The sequence below is a fragment of the Bos grunniens genome, chromosome 29 (genome assembly GCF_055505025.1).
Source record: "Bos grunniens cultivar Pamir isolate PY7600 chromosome 29, Bosgru_T2T1.0, whole genome shotgun sequence".
Classification (NCBI taxonomy): Eukaryota; Metazoa; Chordata; class Mammalia; order Artiodactyla; family Bovidae; genus Bos; species Bos grunniens.
In genome coordinates, this window is record NC_141193.1 from 8,590,012 (window position 1) to 8,609,611 (window position 19,600).

At 59.9% G+C, this 19,600-nt stretch overlaps 4 protein-coding genes across 24 annotated transcripts; 1 reads left to right on the forward strand and 3 right to left on the reverse strand.

Annotated features, from left to right (window-relative positions):
- The first annotated feature begins 4,649 nt into the window (after positions 1 to 4,649).
- PPP1R14B (protein phosphatase 1 regulatory inhibitor subunit 14B) lies at positions 4,650 to 6,788 on the forward strand. The gene is made up of 4 exons (XM_086384385.1): positions 4,650 to 4,914; positions 5,944 to 6,027; positions 6,328 to 6,360; positions 6,449 to 6,788. The coding sequence occupies exons 1-4, from the start codon at positions 4,657 to 4,659 to the stop codon at positions 6,515 to 6,517; spliced, it is 444 nt and encodes a 147-aa protein (XP_086240511.1). The 5' UTR covers positions 4,650 to 4,656; the 3' UTR covers positions 6,518 to 6,788.
- A 394-nt stretch (positions 6,789 to 7,182) lies between these two features.
- On the reverse strand, positions 7,183 to 10,694 carry FKBP2 (FKBP prolyl isomerase 2). Of its 11 annotated transcripts, none has more exons than XR_015157808.1 (6): positions 10,005 to 10,673; positions 8,586 to 8,754; positions 8,121 to 8,266; positions 7,986 to 8,032; positions 7,421 to 7,456; positions 7,183 to 7,326 (listed from the first exon to the last, which is right to left on the reverse strand). XR_015157808.1 is itself a non-coding variant. In XM_086384396.1 (6 exons), exons 1-6 carry the CDS (start codon positions 10,064 to 10,066, stop codon positions 7,265 to 7,267), a joined length of 489 nt encoding a protein of 162 aa, XP_086240522.1. In that variant the 5' UTR covers positions 10,067 to 10,694; the 3' UTR covers positions 7,183 to 7,264. The 11 variants fall into 11 exon arrangements, 7 of the variants coding, with proteins under 7 accessions (XP_086240522.1, XP_086240523.1, XP_086240524.1 ...); XR_015157809.1 differs by having other exon boundaries at positions 9,600 to 10,053; XR_015157810.1 differs by lacking the exon at positions 10,005 to 10,673 and adding an exon at positions 9,473 to 9,600.
- Positions 10,695 to 11,707: 1,013 nt separating this feature from the next.
- Positions 11,708 to 15,569, reverse strand: VEGFB (vascular endothelial growth factor B). 7 transcript variants are annotated; one of them, XM_086384386.1, is made up of 7 exons: positions 15,187 to 15,569; positions 14,617 to 14,659; positions 14,079 to 14,275; positions 13,840 to 13,913; positions 13,610 to 13,645; positions 13,129 to 13,263; positions 11,708 to 12,534 (listed from the first exon to the last, which is right to left on the reverse strand). In XM_086384386.1, exons 1-7 carry the CDS (start codon positions 15,244 to 15,246, stop codon positions 12,513 to 12,515), a joined length of 567 nt encoding a protein of 188 aa, XP_086240512.1. In that variant the 5' UTR covers positions 15,247 to 15,569; the 3' UTR covers positions 11,708 to 12,512. The 7 variants fall into 7 exon arrangements, 5 of the variants coding, with proteins under 5 accessions (XP_086240512.1, XP_086240515.1, XP_086240516.1 ...); XM_086384389.1 differs by having other exon boundaries at positions 13,129 to 13,364; positions 15,187 to 15,543; XM_086384390.1 differs by lacking the exon at positions 15,187 to 15,569 and adding an exon at positions 14,813 to 15,141.
- A 254-nt stretch (positions 15,570 to 15,823) lies between these two features.
- Positions 15,824 to 19,215, reverse strand: DNAJC4 (DnaJ heat shock protein family (Hsp40) member C4). Of its 5 annotated transcripts, XM_086384384.1 has the most exons (8): positions 19,184 to 19,215; positions 18,759 to 18,851; positions 17,872 to 17,965; positions 17,197 to 17,381; positions 16,878 to 17,042; positions 16,293 to 16,412; positions 16,118 to 16,204; positions 15,824 to 16,026 (listed from the first exon to the last, which is right to left on the reverse strand). In XM_086384384.1, exons 2-8 carry the CDS (start codon positions 18,833 to 18,835, stop codon positions 15,924 to 15,926), a joined length of 831 nt encoding a protein of 276 aa, XP_086240510.1. In that variant the 5' UTR covers positions 18,836 to 18,851; positions 19,184 to 19,215; the 3' UTR covers positions 15,824 to 15,923. The 5 variants fall into 5 exon arrangements, with proteins under 5 accessions (XP_086240510.1, XP_086240508.1, XP_086240505.1 ...); XM_086384382.1 differs by lacking the exon at positions 16,293 to 16,412 and having other exon boundaries at positions 16,878 to 17,039; XM_086384379.1 differs by lacking the exon at positions 16,293 to 16,412.
- Between the last annotated feature and the right edge of the window lie 385 nt (positions 19,216 to 19,600).

Consider the following 19,600-nt stretch of genomic DNA (forward strand, 5'->3'; position numbering starts at 1 on the left):
GAGCCCTGGAACAGCGCCCTTCTTGTTCCGCAGAACCCACTCCCCCCACCCCGCCCCAGCTCAGCCTGGAACCTGTCCCTGTGGGGCTCCCGACTGCAAACTGAGAAGGGGACAGCTGGTCGTTTTGCTTGGAGGGGTCAGAAGCCTCCTGGGTGTCCATGAACTAGGAGGGTTGAGGAGGGGCTCTGCCACGCCTGGCCCACAGCAGGTGCCCTGAAATCTGCAGCGTGCCAGGGACCTGAGCTGGAAGGCGCATGGGCACTGAGAAGGGTGGGGCTGCAGCCCCTCCCGCAGGGCTTGGCTGGGGGGGCTCCTGCCTGGGGGCCCCTGTGGGAGCCCCCCCAATACAGAGGCAGTAGCAGCAGCAGGTTTAAAGTAGAACTCATCCAGAGGGGCCAGCCAAGTCACCTAGAAACCCAGAAAGAGACGGAGCTGTTTCTGGGGGAGGAGGGGTCAGTCAAGGAGGAGGCAGCCCTACAGGCTGCCTTTGCCCCAGGCTCTCAGACCCCCAAGGGGAACCCTGCCTGGCACCGGCCATCCTCAAAATCCCCACCATGTTGGGCACCAACTCTAACCTAACAGATCTCCTAGCTTTTGGCCAAGGCCCTGTGGGTGTGATTATTATCTCTACTTGAGGCCCAGAGAGGGGAAAGGACTCGCCCAAGGACACTGGTGGCTCAGAGGTTAAAGCATCTGCCTCCAATGCAGGAGACCTGGGTTCGATCCCTGGGTCGGGAAGATCCCCTGGAGAAGGAAATGGTAACCCACTCTAGTATTCTTGCCTGGAGAATCCCATGGATGGAGAAGCCTGATAGGCTACAGTCCACGGGGTCACAAAGAGTCGGACACGACTGAGCGACTTCACCTTCAAGGTCACGCAGCTTGGTAGGAGGATTGCAGCCCTCTGTCTTGAAGGCCAGCTTCTGTTCTGTCCTGTCTTTACTCCTTGCCCTTGAAGAGACTGAAGATCCTTGTCCTCTCTCATCAGAGCAACAGAGCCATACCCCTCAGAGACTCAGGGACCACGAGGTCTCGCTGGGTAGCCATGCAGGGTAGAGATGGGCCTCTGCTTCCCCTAGCTTGGGTGCAGGTCTACCGGCCGAACCCAGTCTTTGTACTTCCGTCACTTTGTCCAGAAGTTGGAGGTTGTCAGAGGATGAAATAGGCAAATGGGTATGAGATGACCCCTGGGTACTGGATATCTAAGACAGTTGGATATCTAAGGAAAGGACAGCAGGTTGTGGAGATGCCAGGGAGGAGGGTGGAAAGGACATGGGTCAGCTCTGGGCCAGGAGGCCTGCCAGCCAGTGCCAGGGCCAGCAGGGCCTGGCGCCGTGGCCTGAGCTTAGGGGTAGAAGCTCTAGGCGGCAGCTTCTTGAAAAACAAGATGGGAGCCTGTTTCCTGGGCCTGAGGCCCTCCCCACCCACCGCGTCTCTGGAGGCCAGGGCAACCCCCATTAGAGGGCTCCATCCTCCTTGCACACTTTCTTCCTGCCTTAGTAATGGTAATAGGGTTTCTCAGCAAGCCGTTATGGTGGAAGGAACGCAGTCTTTCCGGCCTCTACCCTTGATTAAGGGAGCGGTCTCAGCCACGGGACCCTCCCTAGGGCCTCTGCTTTAGGAAGTGCTGAAAGCAGCCTCAGCTGCTCTCTGGGGGAGAGGGGCCAGGACCCCAGGAGAGGTGGGGCTGGGAAGGCTACAGCCTGGGGCTGGAAGGATGAAGAGCAGCACAGGGACAGGTTCAGACAGGAAACTAAGGGCTGGGATATGGTCTTGGAGCACCGACCTCAGCTGCAAATCACCAGAAGTCAGCGGAATCAGCCCCTTTGAAGAGGCTCAGGGTAGGTACGTGACTGGCCCAGGGCCTCTCAGCCTAGGGCAGAAGTAGGATTTGGACCCAGTTATTCCACTCCAAGATTTTGTGCTAGGCAGTCAAGCCTCCAAGGCAGCTGCAGGCCATCATGGCTGTCTACGCTAACATAGAGTAGGTGGCCATGGGGAGGGATTGGACAGATAGGGGAGTCAGCCTGAGGAATCTGGGAGTGTCCTGGAGGTGGCACAGAAGATAGACAGAGGGATTCAGGAAGAGCGTCCCTGGCTCTGTCTTCCCTGTTCAGCCTAGAGACCCCTCAGGGGACACCATGAAATTTGGAAATGACAGGAGGCCTTCCCACCAGCCTTGAGGGAAAGAGAGACAGGAAGATCACTGCTCAGGGTCATAGCATCTGGAGGGACAGAGCTGGGACTGGTCCCCAAGCCTTCATCACCTATAGGTTTCATTTTCACAGCGAACTATAATATAGCCTCCCTCTTTACTGCAAGCCTCCCCTGCCCCCACCATCCCCAGGCCTGAATCAGTGCTCCAGTTTAAAAAGAGCAAACCCACCCCTGTGGGGTGAGGTGGGGCATGGTGGGGAATTTGGATTTGGTAAATTGCTTCTCCCATCAGGCCAAGCTCAGAGTCAGAAGCCAGGCTGGGGATGGGACTCTCTTAGATAGGGTGGGTCCTGCCTAAACCACAGAAGGGTCAGCCCTTCCCTGGCCCCTGAGGCTGGCTGAAGAGAGACTAAGGCCCGAGGGGAGCTGGGGAGGGAGAAGATATCAGCCCATCGCTGAGCCACCTGAGTCATGTGCCCCCTGCTCAGGCCTTTCAGGGAGAAGCCCACCTGGCATGAATCCCACCACCACCATCACCACACACACCATTCTCAGCCACTGCCTCCTCCTTGTCTGTACTCTCCAACCTCAAGGTCAGCCTAAAGTCCTGGGTTTCACTGTGTGTGCAGCATCACGCCAGCTGTATGAACCTGGGCCAGTGTCAACCTCTGTCTGAACCCCATCTGCTGCAGAGGGTGTCTCTGGCATCCAGAGGGGCTGGGACTTAGTGTCTCTAGGACCTGGAGACTCTGCTTGGGACTGCAGAGGGTGAGCCTGTCCTCTGTGGTCTGTGGAAGCATCTGAAACGGAGTTGCACAACCTTGTGTGGCAGTAGGAGCAGTGACTTTGTGTCAGGGGGCCTGCGTAGACAAGCTGAGCTCCATTGCTATCTGGGTGTGTGACTTAACCTCTGTGGTGCAATCACTGAAACTTCCACGTCCTTTCCTATTTAATCTTTGCCACAACCTTTGGAGGAAATGGAGGCACACAGGAAGCCTTTCATTCGGTCATTTGTTCAACCAATTAAACACCGACTATGAGTCTGACCTAGGTGCTGAGAGTTCAGCAAGTCAGTTAATTTGCCAGATCCATGTGGTTTGAAGCTGAGCGGGTCCACTCAATCATGGGTATCAGCAGTAAACAAGGGCCAGACAGGTCTCAGCCTCACAGCGCTCATAGTTGAGAAGTGCGAGACGGACAATGAACCAGTGACTGAGAGACACTATTTAAAAATATAAAAAATCAAACTGGCTGCGGGAACAAGGCACAGGGTCTGCTTAAGAGAGGTGGGCCCGGTAAGGCCCTTGTGAGATCTGAAGGACAGAGGAAGCCGTAGGGCTGGGAATCTACCGGAGAGCTTGAGGTTCCCTCACGCTGGAACCGACTATGTGGAACTCGTATTAGGGTCAGCAGTTATTATTATCTTTATTATTCTGAGTACTGGCTCCTCCACTTACCAGTTCTTTAAGCCTCAGTTTGCACACACGAGATTGCGGAGTGCGGAGGACCGCGCCCTGTGGAGACCAGCCCTACGAGGGCGCTCCAGACAAGTTTTCCCCGCCCGGGCTCCGCTGTGGGGGAGGGGCAGCCATGCCGGGCAGGACTCTGTGAACTACATTTCCCACAATCCCATCCTCAACCGCCATCTTGGCCGGTGGGCGGTGGCTGCCTGGGGTCTGGCCCTTCAGGCCGCTCGGCCGTCTCAGCTCACCCACAACCTAGGCCTCCATCATGGGGTGCGCGGAACCCCAAGGAGGGGGGCGTCCAGTGACCTGGGCAGCGCCTGTCCGTCTTCTCCATCCCTCCACCCCCGGGAGCCCGGTCCACGTGTCTGTCAGCGCGAAGACGCCTCTTGTCTCCCCTCTGGCCGAGGGCCGGAGGACCCAGAAGGGAGGCGAGTGGCGCTCCCAGGTCTCCTCCTCGGACCTCTGTCCTGTATACAGTGCTCATTCCCCTCCATTCTCAGGCGGCCCCTATTTTTGCTCCAATGAGGACAGAATACTAGGTTCCCCATTGGAGAGTAAATCCTCGCACCGGGCGCTTAGAACGCCTAAGTGTAGGGCAGGAAGGTTAAAGGGAGAGGGGACAGCTAGGCCCAAACCTCTGAGGACTAGATCCTCCCCTAACCCCTGTCCGGGGGCGGGGTAGGGGTGAGGGGCAAGCTACAGGACTGGCCCTTTAAGGGGGTGTGGTCGGGGGGCGGGGGAAGCGATCCAGACAGAGAAAGCGGCTTCGGCTGCGGCGGCTCGGGCGGCGGCCGCGGGGGACAAAGGGCGGGCGGATCAGTGGGGAGGGGGCGGGGCGCGGCCAGGCCAGGCCCGGGGGCTCCGCATGCTGCAGCTGCCCCCGGGCACCCCCGCCGCCGCCCTCGCCGCGGAGCCGCGCGGAGCCGAGCTCACGAGCTAACCCGATCCAGCGGCCCGGAGCCAGCCGGCGGGCGTCCGGGAGGCGGCGGCGCAGGGAGGGGCCCGACGCGCGCACGTGGCCCCGGCGGCCGCCATGGCGGACAGCGGCCCCGCGGGGGGCGCGGCGTTGGCGGCCCCGGCCCCCGGACCGGGGAGTGGCGGCCCAGGGCCCCGCGTCTACTTTCAGAGCCCCCCTGGGGCTGCAGGCGAGGGCCCGGGCGGCGCGGACGACGAGGGCCCAGTGAGGCGCCAAGGGAAGGTCACGGTCAAGTACGACCGCAAGGAGCTACGGAAGCGCCTCAACCTGGAGGAGTGGATCCTGGAGCAGCTCACTCGCCTCTACGACTGCCAGGTGTGTCCCCCACCCTGCGCCGACACCCTAAACCTGTTCCGATTCGGGCCTCCTGGAAACCCCACCTTGAGCCCGCCTGTCACCCGGCGTCAGTGGGCATCCAGCTTAAGCGCGCTCCCTTGCTCTCTGTACTCCCCGCCCCCAATGTATGCTCTTTCTTGTCTGACCTAAGTCACTTCTTTCTTATTCGCTGCCTTGGACAAGAGACCTGGGGCTAGTCTAGGCTGGCTGGGGAAGGAGAGCTACCTATGGCTTGCGAGCCTATACCAGTTTAAGGCACTAGCCAACCCAGTTGTTGGGGTTTATGTGTCTTGCCTGTTTCTAATGGGCTAATCTGGAGTCCATCTTGGCATGGGGGGCAAGCTAGCCCACTCTCTGGGTTCTGGTTCTCCACCCTGTGACTCCTTCCTTGCTCAAGTGGTGACTCAGGCCCCGGGGGCCAGGGTGGAGGAGTGGGCTTGCCCTGTGCTGCCTACCCTGGCCCAGCCCTGGAATGCAGTTGGCTCCAGACAGGAGAGATGCTTCCTGGGGGAGGAGGGTGGCAGGCACCCCCTCCCTCAGCAAAGCATGGGCTCTTTGTTTCCCCTTTAACCAGGCCTGGGTCCTTCCCACTGACCCCTCACCCTTCACTTCCTCCCCACTCCTGGGAAGCTATGACAGGTGTTTGGGGGAGGGGAAGGGGGCCTGATGAGTTGGGGCAGCTGGCCCTATCTGTGCTCTGGTTGAGATGGGGGACATAGAAGTTGGGGAGACACATCTGCAGGGTTTCCAGCCTAGGATCCCCAGCCCTAGCCGTCTGGCACCCAGGGTGCCCAACTGGCAAGGACAGGAAGCTCCCCCCCACATTGGGCAGTTTGCCTTGGCACAGGCCTGATCTGTTTTCTTCCTCGGAGCAGCTGCCGCTGTCTGCTGGGCAAAGAGGGCTGGCTCCCATCTGCAGTAGGGCAGGGGCCTCAGCCAGAGCCCCTCTCACACCCTCTCTCCCAACTCAGGCCGTTGTCTCTCCTTCCTCCCCCACCCCTACCCCAGGAAGAGGAGATCCCAGAGCTGGAAATCGACGTGGATGAACTCCTGGACATGGAAAGCGATGATACCCGGGCTGCCAGGGTCAAGGTAAGAGGGGCTGGAGGGCAGCAGGGCCAGGTCAGGGGAGCAGGGGCTAAAGGGCTGCAGGGAGGCGGTCTGCCCATTGTTGGGTCGGCAAGCCTCTGGAGGCAGGCCTTCCTTGATCTGCGGCAGTCAGCTCTATGATCTTCTTGGACTCAGCTTTGGCCTCCACCAAATGGGGCCAGTGGTACTTGCTGAGCTGTTCAGTAGCCATGGCATCTCCAGTGCCTTGGAACAGGGTGTGGGTGAACTCTAGGTCCGTGTTTTGGAGACTCACAGTTATCCTTTCTCCCCATGCCCCACTAGGAGCTGCTGGTTGACTGTTACAAACCCACTGAGGTAAGGAAGTGGTTTCCCCAGAGGGTGGAGGAGCTTGGGGTCCTGTCCTCCTGGGGTCTTGTCTCCTTAATGTCCTCCCTCCCTCCAGGCCTTCATCTCTGGCCTGCTGGACAAGATCCGGGGCATGCAGAAGCTGAGCACACCCCAGAAGAAGTAAGGGTCCTCGACCCAGCTGAGCGGTGGCTCCACAGGACAATCGCTGCCCCCCGACCTCATAGCAACAGCAATACCAGGGGGCCCTGCGGCCAGGCCTGGTGCCACGAGCAGGGCTCCCCGTGCCCCTGGCCCAGGGGCCTCTTCCCTGCCCCCTCAGTTTTCCATTTTTGGGGTTTTTTATTATTATTAAACTGATGGGACTTTTTGTGTTTTTATATTGACTGCGGCGCGGGCCCTTTAATAAAGCTAGGATACGCCTTTGGTGCAGTTCACAGGCTCGTCTGGTCTCTTTTAGGGGGGACACACTGCTCTCCGACTGCTGCCAGCTCAGCTTCTCCCCAGGTGACCGCAGGCCTTCCTGAGGGCCATGTAGCCATGGCGATAGCCCAGTGCTGGCTCCCAGACTAGGAGCTGGAAGTGGCTGGGGAGCTGGGGAGGAGCCATGCTGCTGCCAGCAGGCAGGAATACTCTTCCCTTCTGGACAAGGGCCACCATACCACCCAGGGCTTGGCCATTGTGACCTCCATGCTACTGAGCCTACTAGACCCCAAGGTTCTACAGCCCGGAAAGGAAAGGGAGGGATGGAAGGGGGTCGAGGGAGAGAGGAGGCTGAAGCTGCGGTTTCTAAGTCTCTCAGGGCCCACAAAGAAACACAGGCTCACTTCATGTGTTTTAAGTTTTTTTTTTTTTTTTCTTTAAACAGTCTGGTCCCTGATGGGGGCCTCTCCACCGCCCCTCTCCAGTTTGGCTACAGTTCTGAACGTCGCTCGATTTTGAGCAGCTCCACCTCAAACACCAAGGTTGCACCACCTGCAGGGGAGAGGTGGGAGCAGAATGAGAACTAGGGCCACCCGGAGATGGTATGGATGCAGCAGATGGGGAGGAGGGCAGAAAGGTCTATTACCTGGAATCTTTGGGGGAGCTCCCCGCTCTCCATACCCTGCCAAGATAACACAAAGAAACAGAATGAGCTGTGGCCAGGCAGAGTGAGGTGTTCCGCAGACATCCAGGCTGAAGCTAAGCCTCTACCCATCCTAGCACTAGGCCAGAAATGGAAATGGGAAAAAAAAAACCAAGGGGAAGTTAGTCGCTCAGTCGTCTGACTCTTTGTGATCCCATGAACTGTACCCTGCCAGGCTCCTCTGTCCATGGAATTCTCCAGGCAAGAATACTGGAGAGGGCTGCCAATTCCTTCCCAACCCAGGGACTGAACCTGGATTGCAGGCATCTTCTTTACCATTTCAGCCACCAGGGAAATGGGAGGGGGCTTGCTAAAGGTCAGAGAGTTGGCTCCAGAGCCAAGTGTCCCAATGGTCTTGCCCTGTCCTCACTGCTGGACAAGGCTGGACTTGGAAGTGGCGTGGACTGAATGAATTGAGTGGAGACGGATGCAGAGACTAAATCGGCCTTCACCCTACATGGGTAATACACCCTGAACTCCCTGTCCCCACTCCGAAAGAGCCTCTTACCCAGCTCTGATGGAATCACCAGCTTCCGCTTTTCCCCCTCACACATCCTGCAGGACAACACATGTTCAGCATGTGGCAACAACCAGGCTCCTTGCTCCCTCCCCCCATCCCTGGGGCTTGCCTCCCACAGTTTACCTCCTGGACCACAGCCGTGGCCCCACGACTCACCCTAGCAGCCCCTGGTCCCAGCCCTTGATGACCTGGCCTGTGCCCAAGGAGAAGACAAAGGGCTGGTTCTGGGGCAGGCTGCTGTCAAACTCTGTTCCATCTTCTAGCTTCCCCTGTGACACCATGGGAAGGCCAGTGAGGAGGGGGGTCTGCTCTGACACCCCCACCCCCAGTGCTCTTCCCATCAAGGTGGCACCCCACAGCATTGGTGGCCATAGTCCCAGCAGGAGACAGAACGTTGGGCAGCTCACAGTACACTGTCACTGCTTGCTGATGCCAACCTGGGAGTAGACAGTGAAGAGCAAGACAGAACCATGCAGAGTAGATGAGAAGACCTGCCCAAGAGATCCACCTTTTGGCAGAGAAACCTGGCTCCCGGTTCCTTTCATGTCCCCAAAAGCCCCGCCCCCAAAGCTCCACCCCTTCACCCACCGTATAGTGCATGTGCAGGACGTCCCCTTTCCTCGATTTGATGGGACAGTGGTCTACCCGTTTCTTGACTCCGATCTGCAGCTTCCGTTTGCCCTCGGTCCCTGTGGCCGTGACCAGGGCGCTCAGGCAGATGGACAGTACTGTCAAGACCCAGCTCAGCCTCATCTCTCTGTGGGAACAGACCCCGACCAACCAACCGGGGGAGAGGAACGGGAGGGCATGGAATACCGGCAGGTACCGGGAGGATTCCACCCCACCGTGGACACTGCCTGCCCCTGGGGATCCCCTTGTTCGGGATCACCGCCCCCTCCCCCAGGCTCCACGGCCACACTTACCAGTCCAGTGAGAAGGGGGCTTGCCCGAGGACCCCAGCAGCGGGGAGAGGGGGTCAGGGGAGGCCACAGCAGCCAGGGTCCCGCCCCTTTGCTCACCCCCTGCCCTTCCGTCCCTCCCGGTCCCCAGCTCTGCTCTTCAATTCCCACCCGTCCCCTTCCGCAAAGTCCAGACCCTATCTGGCTGCAGAGCGGTTGCCCCGACCGGGCGACCCCATTCACGCCACACCCAGTTGCCTCCCGCCCAGCACACCCACACATCTGCGGCTGCCGCAGGGGGTCGGCCCCGAGGCACCCACACGTCGCCACTGGGTGGCTCCGGGGAGCCCTTGTCCTCCGGGGGTACCCCCCAGGCTGAGCCTGTGCCTCCGCCCGAGGCGCCGCCCCAACTCTGAGCCCTCGGGGGCCTGCGGGGCACCCAGACTGGTCCCGTGTCGGGTGGCCGCCGAGCCCGCTCCACCCACACCACCTCTCCCGGGGGAGTTCTAGGCCTACCGCGTCCCCAGGCACGGCCACCGCGGAGACCGCCCCCGCGTGGACGCCCCGGGCCATTACCTGGGCCTACCCCTTCGCTAGGCTCCTTAACCCCACCTTTTAGAGGGCGTGGTTCCGCCCCCGACCCTGTATCCCCGCCCCCGACAGAACTAGACCCCTTTTCCTGGACCGTAGCCGCGCCACTCACCGGCTGAAGCCCCGCCCCCAGCGCCTGGGTTCCTTCCTCCTCGGCCTCCAAACCCGAGGCTCCTCCTTCCGCCTCTTCTAGCTCCTCCTCCAAGGGCCAGTCTCCACCCCGCACCGGTCCTAGCCCCGCCTCCAGGCCTCGAGCTCCGCCTCCCACCGGCGCCAGTTGAGAAGTTCCACCCGTTGCCGTTAGACTTCCCGCCCCAACTCCCGGAGTCCCGCCCCTTGAGACGTGAGAACCCTCCCCCTGCGGCATCCCAGGACAGCTCGGAACCCCCAACAGTCAATTTCCTCGTGACCTATCCCTCGTTGACACTCGGAGCCCCAGCCCGCTCCTGCCCCGCCTGATCCAGTCTTCCCTCTTGTACCCCGGCTCCCCCCAGCCCGGGCTGTGGCCCCCGCTCACCTCCTCGCCGCGCCCCCGGAGTCAACCCCAGTCGTGCCGCCGTCTCTGCGCAGGCGCGTCATCGTCGCCACCAGACCTGGCCACGCAGCCCGCCCTCATTGGACCGTGCAAAACCCGCGGCCAGACGCCCACTGGGGTGGTTTCTTCCCTAGCCACGCCCCCGAGGCACCATGTGACCTATACGTCACCTCCGGTGGCTTTGTAGTCCTTAAGGTAAGGTGAAAGTGACTTCCGAAAGGGCCGAAGGCACTTCCGTTTAAGGTGAAATTAAGGTCAGGCGGGCGCGGGTTCCCGGAGGGGGTCTTGAGACGCCATTTTATGTCGCCCCCAGCTTGACGCTCCTGATTGCCCTTGGGCCTCTTCTGACCCACAGTCCTCAGTTGCTGTGGAAAGAGCCTAGCTTCAGAGTGAGCCTTGGGTTTGAATCCTGGGTCTGCCACTCATTGACTGTGTGACCTTGAAGAAGTTTCTTGGCCTGGTGACTCGGGCTTGATAACATCGACCCCACAGGGTCCCTGTTGGAGTCCCCCAGTAATGTGCACAGCTAGGCCCACAGCAAATGCGCTTAGCTTTTTCCTCTTCCAGATCCAGGCCTGCTTCTGCCCGGGGCACAATAACCCTGAGTCATGACTGCAACGGTCCGGCTGGGTCCATTCCCCATCCAGACTTATTTCCAGTCACTTCAGCACCCAGGAAGAAACATGTGTGTGCTTAGTCGCTCAGTCGCGTCCGACTCTTTGTGACTCCATGGACTATAGCCCACCAGGCTCCTCTGTCCATGGAATTTCCCAGGCAAGAATAGTGGAGTGGGTTGCCATTTCCTACTTCAGGGATCAAACCTGCCTCTCCTGCATTGGCAGGTGGATTCGTTTTCACTGGTACACCTGGGAGGTTCCACCAAAGTAATGAACCTGCAGTTGTGCTTAGACGCTCAGTCGTGTCCGACTCTTTGACCTCATGGACTGCAGCCCGCCAGGCTCCTCTGTCCATGGGGATTCTCCAGGCAAGAACACTGGAGTGGGTTGCCATGCCCTCCTCGAGGGGATCTTCCCAACCCAGGGATTGAACCCAGGTCTCTCACATTGCAGGCGGACTGAGCCTGCAATTGAGAGGCAGCGAAACCTAAGTTTAATGTTAGGGAGATGGATGATCTGAGGCCAAATCCTCAAGTCAATCAGCCTTTCCGAGCTTATCTCCTCAGTTGAAGAAAAGATGATCACAACAATGACCTCAGAATTGAGGGCTTGGTGAGAAGGCACATACAAAGCACATGCTCATTGGACAAGCTAAATGGGTTTGGGAGGTCTCACTCTAACTGAACTTTAGTCTCTTCTGGTTTAACGCCACTCTTGGTTTGGGCCTAACAAGATCACTACCCCTTCCTCTATGACTTCAGAGAAGGCCTCCATTAGGTAACTGCTTTGGGGTAAACCCTGCCCTGAATGTTCTGCCTTGGTGGGGCAAAGTACTGGTGGCCAAGGTTGCCTTTCAGCTCACCCCCTTCCCACTGAGCCCCAGGGGCACTAGAGGGTGCAGGCGGAAAGCTGACCACTGAGTTTGGGCTGGGTCACATAAAGGTCAGGGGAGTACCAAGTAGAGCATGGGGAGGGGAGCCCAAGGTGCAAGGGAGGCGAGAGTGAAGACTGCAGTTGAAAAAATATGGAGTTAAGCTACATGAAGCAAAAAGTTGCAAACACAGAGTGTAGCCTGGCAGGGAAGATGAATGTTCTTTTCTATTACATGACTCTTAACTTTCTTGGCACCCAAGGGCCCAGACCACAATGATCATCTGCTCCCTCTGTGTGCACATGTGAGGCTCAGGAAGAGGGGCAGTGACAGCTGAGGTGTCACTTGGCAGAGGTGAGTCCCACCTCAAGCTCACTGGCCATCTCCTTCCAGAAAGGAACCCTTGTGATGGACACAGGAGCAGGACCCGTTAGCGCAACATGAAAGTGAAGAATGCACGATTCTGGCACTGTGACTGGTTGTGGGGGGTCTTTGGACCTCATCTCCTCCAAGCTCCGTGTCAGTACAATGCAGACGTTGATGTCCAAACCAGCCAGCCTGGACAGTGACAGACAGTGACACAGGCAGGGACAGTTCCTTCCATCTCTTTTATCAGGACTGGGGTTCACAGTTCCTGCGCTGAAGCCCAACTCCCACATTTTTGTAGAGGATTGGGGTCTTCTCAGTGAGGGGACAGAGGAGCCAGCTGTTAGATGCTCACTTGTACAAGGTGGTTAAAATCTGAGTCGGGACCCCATTCTCTTCCAGGTTGGTATGTGACCCCTCTTGGTCTCCTCATCCAACTCTGTCCACGTTGTTGGATGGCAGCCTTGGAGAGACAAGGGGCAGCTGGAAGGCCCTCCAAGAGGCCCAGGTCCCGGAGGAGCTTCTGCCCAGGCTGAGGTCTTGGCGACTGGACGGTTCTCACCAGGCTGCCCTCCTGCCCTCTCTGGGGGGAGGGCTGTGAGGCTAGGGGCCCCACTGAGTCTGAAAAGCAGTTTGTCACCTTCGCAGCTTCCGGCACCTGAGAGGGGAAGAAGGGGTCTGTTCACGCTGGCCCCAAAGCTCAGCCCCTGTTTCTCTAGACGCACCCGCTTGTTACCTTCTGTGAACCCCATTCTCCCCTAACACTCCTGGGAAGCCCCAGCTGGCCCGGCCCACACAATGCCACCCCATGACCCCGCTGTGGAAGGGAGGGGTGGAGAGAAGCGCCTTGGACGAGGGTGGACCAGGGTTCCACTACATCTCCTGGCCTGCCGGAGCCTGTAAGGTAGAACATCAACGTCTACCATAGGCGTTTCTGAGACGGTTCAGAGCAGGAAGGCTGTCTTTCCATTGACACTCCTGGTGATGTCACCTCTTCCAGGATGTCTCTAGCCTCTCAAAGATGATGTCAGGTACCGCTCACCACAGCCCTTGACATCCTCTGTTGGCATCATGTGTCTGACTCCCACATTAGAACAGGAGCCTTGTTTTTGCTGACCACAGTGCCAACTAGGTGCTGGGTCAATATTTGTTCAACCCGGTCAAAGCTTCCCTTTCCCTGGCTCTTCTCCCACCGGCTGGCTCACCTGGACCTGCTCCAGGAAGGGCCTGGACACCACTCCCAACTCCTCACCTGCAGGTGTCTGGGTTGAGCTCTAAGCCCCGCCCTTGACAACGGAGGAAGCTGCGGCGTCGGCAGCGGCAGTGGCAGGTCCGGGGGTCAGGGCGCTGGCGGCGCTGGGGGCAGCGTGGGCAGAGGGGCCTGGGGCTGGAGTGGGATGGGTGATGTCAGCTGGGGAGGGTGCTCCAGGGGCAGGGTCCCAGCCCGGAACAGAGCGGGGCTGGGGACGGTGGTGGGGAGTGGAAGCCCTAGGAGGAGAAGCAACATGTCTCGGGTGGGAAGGAAGTCTTCCCAGGGGCTGGGGTCAGGGAAGAGCACAGAGTCTTGGGGAGCAGAGAAAAAGGAGGAAGGTGGGGACAGGCCGGGGAGGAGAAGGAGGGGAGGGGACCACAGCTTCCTGACACACCCTAACACCCCCTGCCCCAGCCACATGTGACTTTCTGGGCACTAAGCTTGGGCTCCAACCCCACCCCAGCAAGAGCCCAGGACTCACCTGTCTGGCTTCACAGCACTCTCTCGTTTTTTTGGTCTGAAAAGTAAGAGAGACAGACAGAGACAAGGACAGAGAGGATCAGGAAGCCAAGCATTCTCCACTCTCTTGCCCTCGATCCCAGGCCTGCCCCGCTCTACCCTTGGAAACTTTGTCCCCGCTGCGGTGTACCGCCCACCCAGCACCCCCTAAGCCTGATCTCTGCGAACTCCGAGGTGGGGCCTCACTGGCACCTGCATTCACACTGGCTGTGTTCTTCCAGGGACATCTCCCCCAGCTGACTGCTTGGGTACTGGATCATGAGGATCTGGGCTCAGGAGAACAGGGAGAGACACAGTGAGAGAGACGGGAAGGGGGCGCTCCAGGGCTGGAGGGATGAGAACACCTTGCCCACTGCCCAGGGCTCTGGCCGCCACCCCCTCAGTCCCCAGAATGCCAGCATCCATCCAGGCACACTCCCCTTGCCCCCTACCTGCATTCGGACTTGGTGCTGCCCAGTGGGCACGCACTCCAGGCCATCGTCAGGGCAGCAGCCGCCACAGCGCTGCACTGTCACGCAGCTGGGCACCAGTTGCTTGGCCACAGTGCCCATGAGCTCCATGTTCAGGGGCACCACCACCTCCCGCGGCTGGCAGGTGGCACGAGCATACACGTCTATCCATGACACCACTAGGGGCAGATGAGTAAGGGTTAAGTCCCCCAGAGTTTCCTGCAGCTGCCCCCTGGCTCCTCTGTCCCTGCGTCCAGAAGCTGTTCTTAGTTCCCCCGTCACAGCTACCCTCCACTAGCTCCCGCTTCTGCCCACCCAATCTGTCTTCCTTGCCCTGTTCATCCAGATGCCAGGCATCCCACTGCCTCAATCTGCTCTTCTGTGAAATGGGCAGAATTAAAGAGTTTGCATCTTACAGAGAGGTTGTGATTACACAAGATGAGAAATACATGGAGTCTGCAATCAGGGCTGGAAGCAAATGTTCTGAGCGCCGGCTGGTGCAAAGTTCTGTTACTATTACCTTTCTTCTGGTGACCAGGGGCATCAGGCTGGGAGACGGGGGCCTGTAGGAGAGAAGAAATCTGGACCAAGATGCACTCCAGGAAGGGCTTGGCAATGTCTTTCTCCCCAGGGCTCTGCCCTTGCAGTCAGGAGGCTTCAACTCCCCTCTGACAGTTTTCCAAACTGCTCTGTTCCTGGGGTCACTCTAGCTTTACCTGTCCTCTCCACGCCACCTGGGACCTGCCCCGGCTACTACCCGCCAGGCCCGCTCTGGCAGCAGCCTCGAATCTCCAAGCCTGGAGTCCGGGCTAGTTCTCCAGGCCCCAGATCAGGAAGGGGCACAGTGGGCGCCGAACCGCGTCCGCCAGGCACGGAGGCGGCCCCGCCCCCGGCTGCGCCCAGGGGACGGGGTGGGGCGGGGGAGTGGCCCGGGAGTCTGGCGGGCGGGCGAGGAGGGACTCCTCCCGGGGGATGCCCGGGCTGGGCTCCCGAGACGCCGCCGTGGATCCCCAAGAACCCGCGCCTTCCTACTTCCGCCAACCTTGAGAGAGGGCACGGCGCGCGGGCGGGATGTCTCGGACGCACGTACCTGGGCGGGGGCCAGCTGCAGGAGCACGGCGAGCAGCAAGCGGCGGAGCAGGGGGCTCATGGTGCCCGCGGGGGCCGCGCGCCGGGGGCGCCCGCATCGCCCTAGCCGGGCGGCGCGGGGGGCGGCGGCAGCCAGAGCCCCATGGCGCGGGCCCGGGCGCGGCGGGCGGGGACCGGGTGCGGGGGGCGGCTCCTCCGCGGCCCCCTCCCGAGCCCTGGGCGCAGGCAGCGCAACGCAACGCAGCGGCGGCGGCGGCGGCCGAAGGAGCCGAGCGGGCGGGCGGCCGGTGGTGGCGGCGGACGGCGGGGACGGCGGGGACGGCGGGGGCGGCGGGGGGCCGGGCCCGGGCTGGCGGGCGGGCGGCTCATGTGACCCAGACACGCGCTCCCCACCGGGGCGGGGGCGGGGCGGGGGAGGGGGGGCGAGGCCGCCGGCGGGGCCCGCCCCCTACACACACACACACCCACCCACACACACACACATACACACACCCACACACACACCCCCCTCCCGCCGCTGCAGGGGAAAGGGGACGCACCGCCCAGGGGGCCGGACTCCCGGGTTGCCGCCACCAAAGCCTGGAGGGCGGGGCCGGGGCGGGGGGCGCTGGGCCTGTAGGAGGGAGCCAGACGAGAGCTCTGAGAATCACTTTATTGCACGCATTTTGGGGCGTGGGGCGTCCCAGAAGGGGGCACCTTGCAGGCCCCATCCAAGGAGAGCTCTCCAAGGTGAGCCACTCAGGGGCCTGGGCGCACGATCCCTGGGCCTTGGGGCGGCCCGGGTGGTGACTGCAGCTGCTGCCTCTGCCGCTGCTCCTGCAGGAGCCTGGCTCTGTTGGCCCTGCAGGGAGAGCACCTGGGTGGTCGGGACTGGGATCCTGGGAGGTGGTGCCGGCACAGGGAAGGGAGGGCAGGAAAGAGCTGGGACAGACCTGGCCCGGGCCCGAGTGTCGTTGTAAATGGCTGTGATGATTCGATCCTTCTCATCCATGAAGCTACGATGCAACTGCTCCAGCTTCCTGCAAAGGGGTTACAAAGAACACTGGGACCGCCAATCTCTGCTGTCCCCCAAGTCTCACTTCCCTCCCCTCCACTCCAGGGTCTCACAGCTTTACACCTGTGGGGACCGCAGCCGAACTGCCAGTGCTAGGTGAGGAGACATAGAGTGCTCGGGACTTGTCCAGGGTCTCATGGCGACCCAGGTCCCTGACTGTCATGACAGCAGCTCTGAATGTCAGAGAGATCCTTGAAAGAGACTAGAAAGGTTTGTTCTAACTCGATCACTGAACTAGGCACACTGCTAGCAGTGGGCACCAGCCTTTAGGTGTCTCTACTGTTGAAGCTCAGTGGCATGGCATGCACGAGAGGGTGGCAGGAATGAATGAGGGCAGTTGCTGGTAAGGCCCAGCTTGACCCATTTCCTTCTTGTGCAGGCTTTCTGGTTGGCTCCAGCACTCTGGTGATTAGCACCAAAAATTTAAATTCAAATGATAAAAAACTGAAATGACATGAGCTCTTAGTGCACAGCTGCCTTTGCCAAGTCAGAAGGGGCTCTGGAGGAGACCAATTTCATGCAGTTCTTAGCTTGGGACACACAAGGGTGCAGGTCACAGGGGTGGCGTGGTTAGGTGCCTGACGCTGGGCTTCGCCCACCCTCCTGCCCCCTGCCCATCGCCCTAGGGAGACACGCACCTGAAGGCGACGTAGTGCAGGCCCATGCCGGCCAGCATGATCAGGAGGCAGTACCCCAGCACTCGCCGGTTGTGTTTGTGCTGCTGCTGCCTGGACTCTGGCCCCTGAGGCCTCACTTTATGAAACTGGGCCCAGTATTTTTCATTGGGGGGTGCCCCAGAACTGCTTGGAGGAAGAAGAAGGGACAGTGTAAGGATGAGCCCATCCAGACAGGCCTCCTGGCTCCTGCTCCCCAGCCTTGTCTCACCCCTCCACTCCCCTCATCTCCCTTTTCACGCCCCGTCCTGGGACCCATGAGCTGGGGGCTGGACTACTGTACCTGTGTGCCTGGTGAGCAGACCTGGGGTGGGCTGTGGTTCCTGGAGACTTTGGGGAAGCTGCCGAGCGGAGCTGGTGGTCATAGCTGCGGCGACTCTGCTCACGGCTCAGCACTTGGTATGCTTCACTCAGCTCCACAAAGCGACTGTGCAGGGCTGGGTTCCCGGGGTCCCGGTCAGGGTGCAGCTGGGGTGGAGCAAGACTCCCCTCATCTCCCTTTCCATGCCCCTTCCCGGGACCCATCCTGATAATGTCCATCGCCAAGGGCTCATGTCATTCCCAGAGGCCCTTCCTGGGGAGTGACCCTCACTCTCAGGCCTGCCCATCCCTGTAAACCACCACAGAGTCAGGAAGCACAGACTTCTGCCTCCTCCCCTTGTGTAAGTCCTTCCCACCTGCTGCCTGGCTCTCACTGTAAATCCTGGATCCAGCTTTCTCAAGAGCAGGCAGGCCAAGAGAACCAAGCCCAGCCCATCAGACAGGCCTGGCTCCTGCCCCCTAGCCTTTCCTCCTACATGGGCAGATCTCTCCCCATGGGGCACCTCCCCCAACCTGTGAATGCTGAGGGAATGTGCACCAGCCAGAGTGAGCTTCTCAGCTCCATTTCTGAGAATTTGAAGCATACCCCATCTGGCTCAGACTTCCCTTCCCCCTCTCCGCTTAAAACCACTGGTACCTCTTTGGACTTGGAGAAGAAAGCTCGTTTAACTTCTTCAGTGCTGGCACCAGGCTGCACCCCCAAGAGTTCATAGTAGTTACTGGGGCCAGACCTGTGGAGAGAGGCCCAATCCTGCCAGGGCTAAGGAAGACACAGGGATACCCCTTCCCTACCCACTTGGGCCACCCTTTGACTCAGCATCCTGGTGCTCAGGGTTGAGCCAGGTACCAAGGATAATCTCTGTAAATCATCCCTCCCTTTTTGAGTGTTTCAGGTATGGGGCAGATCAAAATGTCTCCAAGTGTAGTTTTCAGACTCCTTGCATCAGAAACACCTGAAAATTATATTTTGGTTTTGGTTTGGTTTTGGTTTTGATCATGTTTTTTAAAATAAATTCTTGGGACTTCCCTGGCGGTCCAGTAGCTAAGACTCAGGGCTTCCACCTCAAGGAGCCTGAGTTCCATCCCTGGTCAGGGGAACTAAGATCCCGCATGCCCTGCAGTGCGCCCAAAAGAAAAAAAAGAAAATTATTGAGCCCCACCTCATTCCTGCAAATCAGAATCTCCAAGTAGGGCCCAGGAATCTGCAATTTTGTAAGCACCCCCCCCACCACTCCGCCCCCCGCAGCCCTCCTGTGTTATGCACAGTGATGCTTAACAACCACCTGAGTTGTAGGAAGGGCACTGGGTTTGACTTGGGTTCAAATTTTATATCTGTATGACCCTGGGGGTTATTCCTTAATCTCTGATACTGTGTCTTCAGCAGTGAAGGTGAGAGTAACCCGACAAATCTGTAAGGCGCCTGACACAGAGCTATCCCAGCACCTAGCGCAGCGCCTAGAATTGGGCAGGCCAGCAACAAGAACCTACTGAACGACCGGGCCGGATCCCGGGGGCCCGACTCACCGCTGCCGGGCGGCCGCTGCGAAGAACCAAAGGGGAGGGTTGAGGGGCCACAGCCGGCATAGGCGCAGGGGCAGCATGGCGGCAGGCGGGCAGCTGGTGAAAAGAGACCACAAAGAGGAGTGGGATGGGACCCCCTGAATTGGAGGAAATGGGGAGCGGTGGGGTGCTGGCCCTGTTTAGATGCGAAGGGAAACTGAAGCAGGCCCGCGGGGGCTCAGGGGCGTTTGGAGCCTTTTTTGCTGAAGACCAGACCTGTGTTCTGGCCCCGTCCCCGCCTCTGCCCCGTGCGTCCAAGACCCCCCTCCACATTCGTCTCGGTGTCTGGGCCACTAGCCCTGGACGCGGAGACCCCCTCCCCACCCTGGGAGTATTGGGGGGGCGGGTGCAGGAGGAGCCACACCAAGCCCCGCCCTCGTTGCACTCACAGACTCCGCCGCGGCTGCCGTTTCCTGCTCTTACCCAGGCCCCGCCTCCGCACTCTTATTGGCTAAGACAGCCAGACACGCCCACAGGCCAGAAGGGGCGTCAGTGCGGCGAAGCCCCTCCCCCGAACGCCCATTGGCCTTTGACGCCTCGCCCAGGCCGGAGGGCTTGCAGAGAGGCGCCGGTGCCCACCCGGGAACCGGCGGGACTGGTCCTGCTCTGAGTGCGGCTTTCAGCTCAACCTCTGTTGTTCACTCCTTCGGACACAGCTGTTACTCCACTCTGCACCGAGACGCATTTCACAAAGCAGTTTCCACCCCGTAAAGTGAAGTGTGAAAATTAGTCGCTCGATCGTGTCTCTTTGCGACCCTGCGCATAGCCCCGCTGCAGGCTCCTCTGTCCATAGGATTTTCCAGGCA